This window comes from Syzygium oleosum, unplaced genomic scaffold (assembly GCF_021117445.2).
Source record: "Syzygium oleosum isolate NSW1041296 unplaced genomic scaffold, Sole_v2.1 Sole_v2.20, whole genome shotgun sequence".
Taxonomy (NCBI): Eukaryota; Viridiplantae; Streptophyta; class Magnoliopsida; order Myrtales; family Myrtaceae; genus Syzygium; species Syzygium oleosum.
Genome location: NW_026607504.1, coordinates 6,782,834 through 6,796,602, shown reverse-complemented (window position 1 = coordinate 6,796,602; position 13,769 = coordinate 6,782,834). Strand labels below are relative to the sequence as shown.

Sequence of the window (13,769 nt, the reverse complement as noted above, 5' to 3'; positions counted from 1 at the left end):
TCACGGCTCTATGAACTAGTGATCGTGCTCAATGAAATCGTGGGCTTCATGACTCGAACACTCATCTCCCTCTTGATCGTCGATCTTCACTTCAGTCAAGTTCCACTTATCAACATTTAGTGGCTCAATACCTAATAATTTTCTTTTGTGTCGCCGGTCCGTGACTTCTCATCACCTTTGTCGATTATCTGTAGTTCCCAACCAAAAGGACTCAGCAAATTTTATTGTCGCCATGTCAATGGCTGGCAAAGAACAGAGCATGGTCTGCTTGCTTTCTAAGTCTAATGAAGTACTTTTCATCCTTTACTTGCTTTCTTTTTTAATGCTGCAGGACCACATTCCATTTGATAGTGTTCCAACTAAAACACACATCGATCTTCTTGTCTGGTCATCTTCTTTTGATCTGCCGACCCAATTAATTCCAGACTGTTGTTTTGTGGCATAGCCATCATAAGGACGACTCTGTATGGACCGACTAGCGGTCGAGTCTTAGGATGCGATTGTTTCCGAAAAATCAATCATTTAAATTAAGTTTTCGAAACTTCGATCTCTTGCATCCCTTAAAAACATGAATAACAAAAATATTTTTATTCTCAACAAAAGTATTTTCGCATAGGTTGTTACCAATAAAAACATTTTTCTCGTTGACTCACTACCGTAAGTGATGTAACGGATCAAATTTAGAAAAATCTTCTTTAAATTGTCAATTTTTCGCAAAAACGAATGCACCCATATTCTTCAGCGAGCTCCACGCCAACGGCCAAAGGTCCTCCTCCGGTGGTCCACGACTCGTCGTCATCGGCTAAGCACCACGAATGTCAAGTGTTGCGACATCGACAGTAACCAAAAGAGGCTTTGCCCGAGGCTCAGATCATTATCCACAACTCCAAAGCGTACTATCATCACTCGTCAATGGATGGACATGATGCTTACTCTCCGTGGTCACAAGAGCCAAGAGGTATACATCCAGCCCGATTAAGTCGCGCTCAATTTATGCTTTGCTTTTTGAGTATAAAGATTCCGGTGTTGACCGACGATGGATTTGCGATTCCTGAATTGACATATAATACGTGGAAATTGACCATTCACATAAGAATATTTCAACTCCAGATCTAATTAGAATAAACTGAAGTTCAATGAATGAACGTGAACTTTTAGAGCTTGTAGCCACAGCTGACGTGGAAACAGCTTCCGCGTCTCTGAAAGAGCTTTAGGGGCGATTGCGGTCATTGGATCTTGGTTGCGAAACCAAACTCAGTATCGTATATGGTGATCTTGGTTGCGAAACCAAACTCAGTATCATATACGGTCGCAGCTTATATGCTTATAGCCGAGATCCGATTGGCCATAAGTTCAGAGTACATTTCTTGGCATGTACAATGAAACAGTTTCCTACTGTAAGAGGGTGAACTCTGGCTCTGGACCAACATAACGGACATGATCAGGGAGGGATCAAATTTTCAGGCAATTGAAGTAAGATCGATTGCAGTTCTTGACACCCTTACTAGGAGCTCAAGCAGGGCAAGGGGGAGAGGAGATCGAGCTGACACGAGGGAAAGTCAAGATAGCGTCACATAAAAGCTTCAATTCACAGGATCGGCCGGGGGAGCACAATCGATTCTCCAATCCAGGAACATATTGTATCAGACAGATTTCATCATACTAACTCTGGATTGCATCTCGATCCTAGGAACGGCAAGAAATAAGGTATCACACAACGAAACATTAAGCTTTGTAGTGACCACGGATGCTGGACTCTCGGGGACCATCATATCAGCGATGGAACACATTTACAGTTATGAAATCCAATTTGAAGCCTTAATATAAAGATGACTACAAAGATAAATACAAAAGGCACTAGTGTGGAATTTCCACACTTCCATTAAAATACCTGGGAACGAGAGCAGAGGACAATGGTTTGATAAAAAAAATAGAATGCTTCCTATACTTCAGAATAATCAGGCATAGACTGATTGTTAAAGGATTTGAGACCAGAAAGTATGCAGTTTCTTGGTCTTCTTACATATAATTAGCTGCAGGTTGTTCAAGTAACCAATAATGATGCACAAAAGCAACACACAGGTAATTTGGTCTTCGATCAGGCAGATAAATTCCTTGACCTTCTTAGACAATGATGGGCATAAACATGCACTGATATAAATAACTTTTTCCCAGAGAAAATGGAAAACTCGAATTGGACCCACCAGTCGAACATTCACCAAGAAAAAACAAATTTAATAATACCCCTTCGTTAATCTCTCAAAAAAAGATTATGTTAAAATAATTGTATTCACAAACTCTAAGAATCAAAAAGAGAACACCATAACAATAAGAGTCTATCAAGGAGGTCCTAGGCAAGGGAAAACACAGTAAAGTAGATAACAAAACAGACAAACTCCAAATCTATAGCTCAACTGTAGTAACTTGTTGCCACTCACCATCCACTGCCTCATTCCACAACGTTACGTTGTTATTCCCATCAGCAACTGCCAGCAAATTGCCAGTGAGCGACCAGGAAACCCTCCAAACTGGAGTCTTGAAATCCTTCAAAACTTTACCCTGCCATTGCTCCCCTTCCTTGGCCACAGTCCATATTACAACAGTCCCATCTTGAGAAGCACTTGCAATTGTGGATTTTGGAAGACCCAAATTAGGTGCCCACGCCACATCTCTAACCCAATCAGAGTGCATCTGAAGGGCAGGGAAGCAATCCATCTTCCAAGTTCCATTATAAAGCTTCCACACCTTCACTGTATTGTCACACCCTCCCGAGGCCAGCTTCTGAACAGGATCTAGCAAACCAGATCCAACTAGAGCACCAGGAGCCATGGCTGGAGCCCATGAAACAGAAGTGACGCCAACAGGGTGAGCTTGCTCTATCCTAGTGGCGTCCCAACCCCCATCAGGTCGGGCAGTGAAGACGGAGATATTCCCATCAGATGAACCACAAGCCAAGCAGAGACCTAGCTCGTGAGGTGCCCAAGCAATGGAATTCACAGATGACTTGTGATCATTGAAAACATGAGCTTGAGCCCAATCATTTTGATTACCCTCCTTCCATAAGATAACTTGTCCATCATATGAGCAAGAAGCAAGGATTGATCCAAATTTAGGGTGTGCCCAAGCAACCTGCCAAACAGGGCCTTTATGACCACTCAACGTAGCAAGGTGCTGTGATCCAGAGTTATTGCTCACGCCTACTATCTTGATAGTGGTGTCAGACGAAGCTGTTGCCACGCGCTTTCCATAATAATCCATAGCTACATCATGGACTACGTCCTGGTGACCTGTCTCAATCTTTTGAGAAGGCATGATGACTAAGTTCTTCTCTTCTCCTCTTGACCACTAATTTCCTCGTGTCTTCTGATTCGCATCAGGAGCATAAGTCAGAGCATCAGTTTCAATAGCAATTATTATAAATTTCTATATAGCATAAGAACATCAAAACACTTCGTGCACATTTCCATAATTAAAGGAAGCACCACTAAACAAGATTATGAAAACTATTCCAGGCCTCAGTTGGTAAAATAATCCAGACTTCCCTGCAGTGCAACTAATGACAAATTTCAAGTCTAGAGTTCCTGTCACTATTAATCTCCCCAGTAATAGTCAAATCCCCAAAAACCCACGAAGTTCTACCACCGTCAACTTCAGGGTTGGAGCTTCGCGGGCTTAAAAGAGGACAGGACCCAACCCCCATTACTTCATCGTCTAAAAACTGTTACGAATAAGCTGTTACTCTAAAGTAAGCAACCTTTGAACATGGATCCAGCATCTCGAGGGGAACACAAACTATATGCCCAATGCTTTTTCAAAAGGCATAAATTCCTTGTCCACAACACACCTTTCAGGAGCAGCGAATAATACCTAACAGTAACAACGACAGTCCAGAAACAATTTTCCCCACCAGATGAGAATTTCGCTGGAGCTACAGCATTCACATCAGCTCACAAAACCAAATTGCGGTCGGAATGCACAGCCAAACACGGGATCGGCCAAACAAGCACGACGAAATCATTCTACACGACGATCAAAGCACAAGCTAACACCACACATGAATTCCAACAACGCCAGCAGCGAATCCGATCCAAAAATCTAACCTATTCAACCGCAACCTCGATGAAGATCTAGGGACGCAATGGACCGGATCTGAATTCAAACCGCCACAGACGCGGACTTAAAATCAAAATCGACAGCGATCGACGTCGAGCGAGCAGGCGGAAGCGCGAATCGAACGTAAGAGATTCAGAGGGAGGAAATTCTCTTACCGGCACGAATCTGCAACTTCAGCGAAACGAGAGAGAGAGAGAGAGAGAGAGAGAAACGAGATCGAGCTCCCGAAACGCTTCTCGGTTGAAATACGCAGGCACTCTCGGTTCTGCTCGAGGGCCTGTTTGGAAACGAGCGCCGCCCTGCTCCGGCCTTGGGCCGGCCCGGGGACGGGCCCGAACTTAAAGCCCATAAGATATTTTCAAGTCCCACGTGGAATTAAATATTTTAGCTATTTCGGGAAAAAAAAAATTTCTCGAAAAAATATCATAGCTTTTACTTGAGTCTTGTTAAATTTTTGTTGTGTCAGATAATATCATTATACTGTAAATATATGTGTGTGGAGATGGATCGAATATTATATGAATTAGTCTTATTTTGTGGTTGGGATAATGACACAAAAAGCTCATGAATTTTAGCCCAATGTGCAATTTGTTCCATGAACTTTTAATTTGTTCCATTTAGTCCCCGAACTTTTAATTTATTCAATGTGGTCTCTGGACTTTTAGTACATGTTCAATTTATTCCCTAAACCATATGAAAATGTTGGGATAATGACAATCTTCAATTTAATTCATGGATTTTTTTGTACATGTTCAATGTAGCCTACATTGAACATTTTCATATGGTTTAGTGATTAAATTGAACATGTACCAAAAGTCCAAAAACCACATTGAACAAATTAAAAGTTTAAGGACCACAGTGAATATTAGGTTAAAGTTCAAGGGCTACATTGAACAAATTAAAAGTTCATGGACTAAATTATACATTGGGCCAAAATTCAGAGACTTTTGAATCATTTTTCCTTTGTGGTTTGCATTAGATATACTAATTTAAAAGATAATTTTTGTTTGGTCAGAAAAATATTAGGAACGTCATGAGATAATCAAAGTCGTAGAAGAAGGGAATGACACTAATGCCGAGACTTGTACTGACCATCAAGACGGCGGTTGCCGCTCTCGGGCGGCGTTTGATGGCTACTGTTGCCAGAAACGGGCACAAGGCATGCGGGACGGAGCACATTGCGTGGGGGCAACGGGGCTAATTGTGTTTATTTTTCTTTTGTGGTTTGCATTAGATATACTAATTTAAAAGATGATTTTTGTTTGGTCAAAAAAACTATCAGGAACATCGTGAGATGATCAAAGTTGTAGAAGAAGGGAACGACACCGATGACGAGACTTGTACTGACCATCAAGACGGCGGTTGCCACTCTCGGGCGGGTGCCGTCCTGGTGCCGAAAGGCGACTCCTTTGCTCTGATAGTCAAAGTCGCTTTCTCTAGATCCGGAATTAGATCTAGCGGCGTGACCACCGCGGCCGCCGCCCGGTGGTTCGTTCCCTTGATCAATCGCCATGGGGTGGGAGCACAGCCCGGGCGATGATGACCCCCGTTTGATGGCTACTGTTGCCAGAAGCGGGCACAAGGAGCACATTGCGTGGGGGCAACGGGGGTTTGGGCCTGGCCCTGCCGCAGTTGAAAATTTGAGCAATAGTTTTGTGAAAGAAATGGGTGGGTGCATATATTCCTTTTTCTTGATATACGTTTAAGCAATAAACAACAATAAAACAAAATTGCAATTGGCTAATTCCTATTCATTCAGCCGTGCACGGAGGCCAGGACTTAAGAGTATCAGTGCCTAATACACTAAAATATCCATAAATTTAGCTTCGATCCCAGTTCCATCATGAACTTTTTTTGCGCCTCGTAAAAAAGATCCACAATTTTTGGTCCAATCTCAATTCAACCCTAAATTTTTTTTCGTCTCATAAAAAGACCACAAACCTTAGGTCCAATCCCAATTTTATCCTAAACTTTTTTTTGTTTAATAAAAAACCACCAAGTTTTACTTGAGTCCCATATTTGCCCATGTTAACCCTCCGTCCAAAATCTTGCCCTTAGTGATGTGGCATCTTCACGTCATTGCTCTAGATTTTCCCCAAATTTCATATACAAGAAGCCGTCTCTTGGAGATGAATTTCCATGTCAGCCAAAATGACGTTTTATTGGATCTGAAATTTTGGTAAAAACTAGAGAAATTAGGATTAGCTTTCTTCGATTACTCTTACTCAGAGAGCCTTCCTTCCATATTGCTCGGGAATCTTCGACTTTGTGCTCACTTTCTAATCTCCCGTGCTCGGGAGTCTTCCATCTCTAGCGGTCGGAGAGCTCGCGCTCGAGACACTCGGTTCTCAATGCTCGGACAGCTTGCTTGGGGGTTTTCCATCTTTAGGTGGAATTGGGACTGTACTTTAAGTTGCGGACTTTTTTTGCTAGACAAAAAAAGTTTAGGATAGAATTGCAATTTGATCTAAAGTTGAAGTTTTTTACAAGATAAAAAAAAAAAAGAGATTTACAGTAAAATTAGGACTATACCTAAAGCCAGAAAGGTTTTTTGAGGATAATAGGACGAGTAGAAATGTTAGGAATATTTCTCTTCGGAAATGATGATGTGATTTCAAGATGATTGACTCGGCACCGCAATTCCAAAGTCATCGCTTTTACTTTTTTCCCCCAAGTCGCGAAACCCACCCACACATGCTCCCTCGGTACCATCGCTTAGCTCCGGAGCGTTCCGCCGTAGACCTGCCGCCCCCGGCCGGCGCGCCGCCGCTGTCGCCGCCGCACGAACACCGGCCGAGATGACATCAATCCCGTAGATCCCAATCTCTCTGTCTCTCTCTCTCTCTCGCTCGTACGCACACACGACGCGGGGGACGATGATGCCCTTCTCCTCCTACCTGGGCAAGACGCGCCGCCTCGCGGGAGGGCCGCCGCCGAGCCTCCTCCCTTCCTCCGCACCGGCCAAGGCGAAGGCGTCGATCTCCACCCGCAAGTCCTCCTCCTCCCGCAAGCGGACGGCCCTGATCAACTTCGTCCTCACCAACCTCGTCACCATCGCCCTCTCCTCCTCCCTCCTCTTCTTCCTCCTCACCCTCTTCCTCTTCGGAGTCCCGCAGCCCATCTCCTCCCGCCTCCACCGCCCCTCCCCCGCCCACTACCGCCGCCCCTTCAAGCCCCGCAAGCCGATCTCTCTCATCAAGCGCGTCAACGACACGGCCTTCGGCGCCAAGGTCGACGTCACGACCAAGGACCTGTACGACAAGATCGAGTTCCTGGACGTCGACGGCGGCCCGTGGAAGCAAGGGTGGAGGGTGAGCTACAAGGGGAACGAGTGGGACGAGGAGCGATTGAAGGTGTTCGTGGTCCCGCACTCGCATAACGATCCCGGCTGGAAGCTCACGGTGGAGGAGTACTATGACCGCCAGTCGCGCCACATCTTGGACACGATCGTCGAGTCTCTGTCGAAGGTGCGATTTTTTGGTTAGGGTTTTGGTTGAAGCGAACTTTGGTGTAGTCGCTCGGCTGAATTTCTGCAGGTTTTGTTTGCTCTTTTTGTTGTTTGGGATGCGAAATTAGTTGGTTCATTTCAGCGTTCTTGTAGTGATGAATACTTCTTGTTTTGGAAGTGCATCTGGTGCTGCTATATCTGGTCGAGATTCCTTCCAGTTTTAGAGGTTGTCTGTGACTATGTGAGAGCATCTTGGTTTTACTTCTTAGAGTTAGTGAAGGCATTATGGATAGTTAGGTTAAGGCACTCTCGATCACACAAAAAAAAATCTCGACTGTTACGATTAGATTTTGGACTTACCATTTGGCAAAATTACCTGTATTTAATGACTGCCGGAGCTTTATGGTTCTTGAACCTGAATAACTTGATGCAAAAAAGGCCAAGTCTTCTGTGAATTTTTCATTTTGTGATCACAACGCATAGACTCTTGCGAAATCTAACAAATTTAGAGTGCTTGTGATTGGATTTTCAGCTTACCAAAGTTTGTTGTATGATGAAATCCTGTGGTTTGATGGAATTGTCTCTCAAAGCCCCAATCGCGATGCATGACACTTCTGTTTTCGATGCATTTCATATGTCATCTTGTGCTTTGGGAGAAGGTTTGCAAGATGGTTTTGTCGAACCAGGGTACAGAAAATGTCAGGGCATACTAAGGATGAGCTGTGACTTGATCATTGCAGCTTTCTTGCCTGGACATTTATCTGTTCTTACGTGTTCCAAATTTTGGATGTTTTGACGACAAAAGTTTCACTTCTCGTGAGAAGCTCAGTAGCGACGTGAATTAGTTTGTTTAACTTCAATTGATGTTAATGGGATCATTTGTTAGCTTGGGTGGAAAAAAGTGAAGGGAAAAAAGAAATAGGTGGCTTCTTTTGTCAATTTTAGCTAGCAAGTTGAATTGGCGGAGATCTACTAACTTGGAAAAGTATGGATTTGCAGGATGCTCGCCGAAAGTTTATCTGGGAAGAAATGTCATACCTGGAAAGGTGGTGGAGGGATGCATCAGAATTAAAGAGGCAATCTTTCACCAGTTTGGTGAAGAATGGTCAACTAGAAATTGTCGGTGGTGGTTGGGTGATGAATGATGAGGTAACTAATGTGATTACTCTCGACTGCAGCAATGGTCTATTGATTGTTATATGAGTTAACAACATTTGCCTCTTGATGCAGGCTAATTCGCATTATTACTCCATAATTGAGCAGGTTCTCTCTCTCTCTCTCTCTCTCTCTCTCTCAGTATCCAAAGTATAAATGTGATTTATGGCGCATAGTTCTGGTAAAAGTTTGATCTAGTTTTGCCAGTCCCGATAGTAGAATCTGAATTGGTTGAGGACAAAGTTAACTGTCTGCATCTCTACTGCAAGCTTCTCTCAGCGAAATGATAATGGAGTGTTCTCGACGAGCAACTGTTTCATCAAACACCATTTTCCATCATTTTTAGTTTTTAGTTAGGTCTTCCCTGAGGCAAAAGCCACGTAGCCTATGTCTGCAGATCTAGTGGAAATAGTAATGTGTTTTCACCCTGGATGGAGGCCAGTGGATAAGTACCCTGGTTGTCATGAATAGGTTTTATACTGGAATCTGTTTTTTAGTGTGGTAAATTGTGCTGAGAGATCGACAAAGGTTCAGGGGAAATAACTTTTATACTAGTCTCCAGTAAAGAATTCTTCAAAGGAGAGAAGTTACTTAGAGATTGGTAATGCTAGGTCTTTTACAATTAATTTACCCTACCAGAAGTATAGAGTACCCTAGGGTTTCTCTTCTCTCAGCACTTGATGGCTTCAGCAGGCATATCTTTGTCACATGCAATCATTTTTAAGACCCTTGGATGCATGTGGATGTCAATTTGTATTCACTGAGTGCATGTTGAGCCTGGAGAGAGAGAGAGAGAGGATGTACCTGTTTCTTTGTCAACTTGTTGCTTCTCTTAGTTTCTTTCCCTTCTTTTGCATGAATGTTTACAGATGACAGAGGGGAATATGTGGCTCAATGAAACCATTGGTGTTATTCCTAAGAACTCTTGGGCTATAGATCCGTTTGGTTATTCTCCCACAATGGCATATCTTCTTCGTCGAATGGGCTTCGAAAACATGCTTATCCAGAGGACCCATTATGAGCTGAAGAAGGAACTTGCTTTGCACAAGAAATTGGAGTATGTATGGCGTCAGAGCTGGGATGCGGAGGAATCGACCGACATTTTTGTCCACATGATGCCCTTCTATTCTTACGATATACCACATACTTGTGGACCAGAGCCAGCTGTTTGTTGTCAGTTTGACTTCGCTCGAATGCGTGGGTTTGTCTACGAACTTTGCCCTTGGGGAGAACACCCGGTGGAAACCAACCAAGAAAATGTGCAGGAGAGGGCACTAAAACTGCTTGATCAATATAAGAAGAAATCCACATTGTATAGGACGAACACACTTCTGGTTCCACTTGGAGATGATTTCCGCTACATCAGCATTGATGAAGCTGAAGCCCAATTTAGGAATTACCAGTTGCTATTTGATTATATCAACTCTAATCCCAGTCTGAATGCAGAAGCAAAGTTTGGCACTTTGGATGATTACTTCCGAGCACTTCGTGAAGAGGCTGAGAGAGTTAATTACTCACAACCTGGTGAAATCGGCTCGGCTCAGATTGGAGGCTTTCCATCTCTAGCAGGGGATTTCTTTACTTACGCAGATAGGCAACAGGACTATTGGAGTGGCTATTATGTTTCAAGACCCTTCTTCAAGGCCGTTGATCGAGTGCTTGAGCAAACACTACGTGCAACAGAGATGATTATAGCTTTATTGCTAGGATATTGTCAAAGAGCACAATGTGAAAAGCTTCCTGTAGGGTTTTCCTATAAGTTGACAGCTGCCAGAAGGAACTTGGCTCTTTTTCAGCATCATGATGGCGTGACTGGTACTGCTAAGGATCATGTGGTTCGTGACTATGGGACACGTATGCACACGTCTTTGCAGGACTTGCAAATATTCATGTCCAAAGGAATTGAGGTACTGCTTGGGATCCGTCATGATAAATCCGACCAGACCCCTGCCCAGTTTGAGCCAGAGCAGGTGAGGTCTAAGTATGATGCTCAGCCAGTTCATAAAGTGATTGCTGCTACTGAAGGAACTTATCACTCAGTTGTTTTTTTCAATCCCCTCGAACAATCGAGGGAAGAAGTTGTCATGGTCATTGTCGACAGACCTGATGTTGCTGTTCTGGACTCAAATTGGACATGTGTTCAGAGCCAAGTATCTCCAGAGCTGCAGCACCACAAAAGCAAGATATTTACCGGGCGGCACCGTCTTCACTTCAAAGTTTCTGTACCTCCCATGGGGTTGCAGACGTATTATGTTGCAAGTGGTTTTGTTGGATGCGAAAAAGCCAAGCTGGCGAAAATAAAGCACTTCTCTAAGCCCAATACATTATCGTGTCCAGCTGCGTATACTTGTACAGAATTACAAAGCGACACTGTTGAAATCGGAAACAGGCATCAGGTGCTTACTATTGATGCAAAGCATGGATTGCTGCAGAAAATTAGCCATCTGGATGGTTCAGAAAAAATTGTTGGTGAAGTCATCGGTCTTTACTCAAGTTCTGGAAGTGGGGCCTACCTGTTCAAACCGATCGGAGATGCAGAACCTATTGTCCAAGCTGGTGGGGTCATGGTTGTCTCTGAAGGTCCCTTGGTACAGGAGGTGTATTCTTATCCAAAGACAATATGGGGCAATTCACCCATCTCTCACAGCACGCGCCTCTACAATGTAGAAGACTCTGTACAGCAATTCTTTGTGGAGAAGGAGTATCATGTCGAGCTCTTGGGTCAAGATTTTGATGACAAAGAGTTGATTGCTCGATACAGATCAGATATAGATAACCGAAGAATATTCTATTCAGATTTGAATGGCTTTCAGATGAGTCGGCGGGAGTATTACACTAAGATCCCACTTCAGGGAAATTACTATCCAATGCCTTCTCTTGCCTTCATGCAAGGAACTGATGGTCGGCGCTTTTCCATTCATTCGAGGCAGTCACTGGGTGCAGCTAGCCCTAAAGATGGATGGCTAGAGATTATGCTAGACCGTCGATTAGTCCGAGATGATGGGCGTGGTTTGGGACAAGGAGTTATGGACAACCGTGCATTGAATGTGGTATTCCACATCCTCGTCGAATCCAACATTTCTCGTGCGTCGGATTCTGAATCCAACCCTTTTCCATTAAGTCCCTCGCTTCTTTCCCATTCTGTTGGCGCCCACTTAAACTACCCTTTCCACGCATTCATTTCCAAGAAGTCTCATGATATATCTGTTCAGCCTCCTGCAAAATCTCTCTCCCCTTTATCTTCTTCTCTACCATGTGACTTGCACATTGTCAGCTTTAAGGTCCCCAGGCCTTTAAAATACTCTCAGCAAGCGGTGGAAGGTTCTAGGTTCATTCTAGTTCTGCAGCGACGACATTGGGATTCTTCCTATTGTCACAAGGGCAGAACGAAGTGTACAAATATAGCTGATGAACCTGTCAATCTATTTAACATGTTCAAGGGGCTTGCAGTATTAAATGCAAGAGCAACTTCTCTGAATCTTCTTCATGAGGATGCAGAGTTGCTTGGGTATGCTGAGCAGCTTGCAGATGTTCAAGAAGGACATGTAATCATATCTCCCATGGAAATTCAAGCTTACAAATTGGAATTACGGCCACATCAGTGAGCTGTGTTAGTGTAACCATTCTGTAAGTTTGTAAGTGTGAACCTTGACAAGTTGGATCCTCTACTAGGAAATCAGACCCGAACCACCAGCATGGATCCAGAACTGAATCTCAGCAGCTGGGTGGTGCCTATCCTTCGGAAGATCTTCACACACGAAAGAGGCATTCACAGAGGCTCATACGTTCTGATGCTTCACTCAATCATGCACCAGCCGCGAGACCCGACTAATGTTTTTCTATTGGATGTGATCTTTATACGCTTGTAAAACTGCATCAATTTTGTATTAATAGGAAGTTAATAGTCATCAACGTGCTCGTGCTCGAGGATGTTGGGAACCTTTTTATTTGGTTTCATAGAGATGCCTTGAGACCATGAAAAGCTTATGATTATATATCAGCTTCGTTGCTCATTTCTACCGTAATCACTCTTTGCTTTTCCACCAAAATGAAAAAAAGTGGAATCAATTCTCTCAAGAACTAAGAAAGATTTCATCTGAATTCAAAGGGTAATTACTCAAATCCTATTTAAAGATTTGAATTGTGCGGGTATCGAGCAAATTCCGAAGCTCAAGAAATCTAAGCAGTTAAGTCTATAGAGCTGAAGCCATTGCGAACCACGGGGTCCCAAAAGACAACAATGCAGGGGTTGAGTTTTCGTCGTTCACCCCTTTGCTGGAGTGAATCCTGCGTGATGTTCTCTGCTTCAGAATTTAAGAGCATCTCATTCGACAGGAAAGCGTTCCTAGTGGAATTTCAAGGAGACATATTATAGGATATTTTCGTTGGACATCTTCGTTCAGTTTCAGAAACACAATTTCGTGTCTGTCGGTCTATACCATCGTGACACTTTTGTTCGTTTCCCTTGTCTTTTGCCGCAACGCTCCCGTTTCCTCGTGAAACCAACCCTGTCGAATGATTCCAAATCATCCGACTGTAAACTCAAGAAACCCCAGGAATCCTCCATCAACCCTGCGGCTTCTCTCTCAGATTTCTGTCTCGGAAGACTGGTAGAAATGCGTGCGTATCCGCGAAGTTGACGATCGTTCGTGTCTCCGCATGCATATGCCTGAGACGACATCGTGGACGTTCCTTCTCTTCGGTAAGTAATTTCTAACTTGGTCATCTCCTCGATTTCATATTATTGCTTGTATGAATCTCTGTTGAGCACAGCCAGAGTTTTAGTGACATTTAAGATGATCATCATCTGAGGTTGCTTAGTTGACTGCGCGCCATCTTATAAGAAAGTATGAACAAATGGATTTCATCAGTCACTCACTCAGCAAGAATAGACTATCGACATCCATTTCTTTTGCGTGGCTATGTAAGTATTTGGTTCCATTAGTGCTGCAAGACTTGCAAGTTACAGGTTTCCCAATCGTCCCATTCGACCGGTGGGGCTATTCCGGGTTCATGGATTAGCCAGAGTGAATCGTATTGCTGTCTTAAATTA

The 13,769-nt window shown here is 43.6% G+C and overlaps 2 protein-coding genes across 3 annotated transcripts; one reads left to right on the top strand and one right to left on the bottom strand.

The window, feature by feature from the left end:
• Positions 1-2,251: 2,251 nt before the first annotated feature.
• Positions 2,252-4,423, bottom strand: LOC115670172 (protein transport protein SEC13 homolog B). 2 transcript variants are annotated; one of them, XM_030591378.2, is made up of 2 exons: positions 4,269-4,423; positions 2,252-3,363 (listed from the first exon to the last, which is right to left on the bottom strand). In XM_030591378.2, the coding sequence occupies exon 2, from the start codon at positions 3,310-3,312 to the stop codon at positions 2,404-2,406; it is 909 nt and encodes a 302-aa protein (XP_030447238.2). In that variant the 5' UTR covers positions 3,313-3,363; positions 4,269-4,423; the 3' UTR covers positions 2,252-2,403. The 2 variants fall into 2 exon arrangements, with proteins under 2 accessions (XP_030447238.2, XP_056176471.1); XM_056320496.1 differs by having other exon boundaries at positions 2,252-3,360; positions 4,269-4,398.
• A 2,305-nt stretch (positions 4,424-6,728) lies between these two features.
• Positions 6,729-12,713, top strand: LOC115670168 (alpha-mannosidase 2). Its single transcript, XM_030591374.2, has 4 exons — positions 6,729-7,580; positions 8,561-8,710; positions 8,792-8,824; positions 9,586-12,713. Exons 1-4 carry the CDS (start codon positions 6,990-6,992, stop codon positions 12,319-12,321), a joined length of 3,510 nt encoding a protein of 1,169 aa, XP_030447234.2. The 5' UTR covers positions 6,729-6,989; the 3' UTR covers positions 12,322-12,713.
• Positions 12,714-13,769: the final 1,056 nt, after the last annotated feature.

Bases quoted from the DNA above. Each gene is read 5' to 3' on its own strand.
- LOC115670172 (XM_030591378.2), bottom strand. From the start codon at position 3,312: ATGCCTTCTCAAAAGATTGAGACAGGTCACCAGGACGTAGTCCATGAT.
- LOC115670168 (XM_030591374.2), top strand. From the start codon at position 6,990: ATGATGCCCTTCTCCTCCTACCTGGGCAAGACGCGCCGCCTCGCGGGA. The intron at 7,581-8,560 runs GTGCGATTTTTT...ATGGATTTGCAG, and splicing joins TCGTCGAGTCTCTGTCGAAG to GATGCTCGCCGAAAGTTTAT. The intron at 8,711-8,791 runs GTAACTAATGTG...CTCTTGATGCAG, and splicing joins GTTGGGTGATGAATGATGAG to GCTAATTCGCATTATTACTC.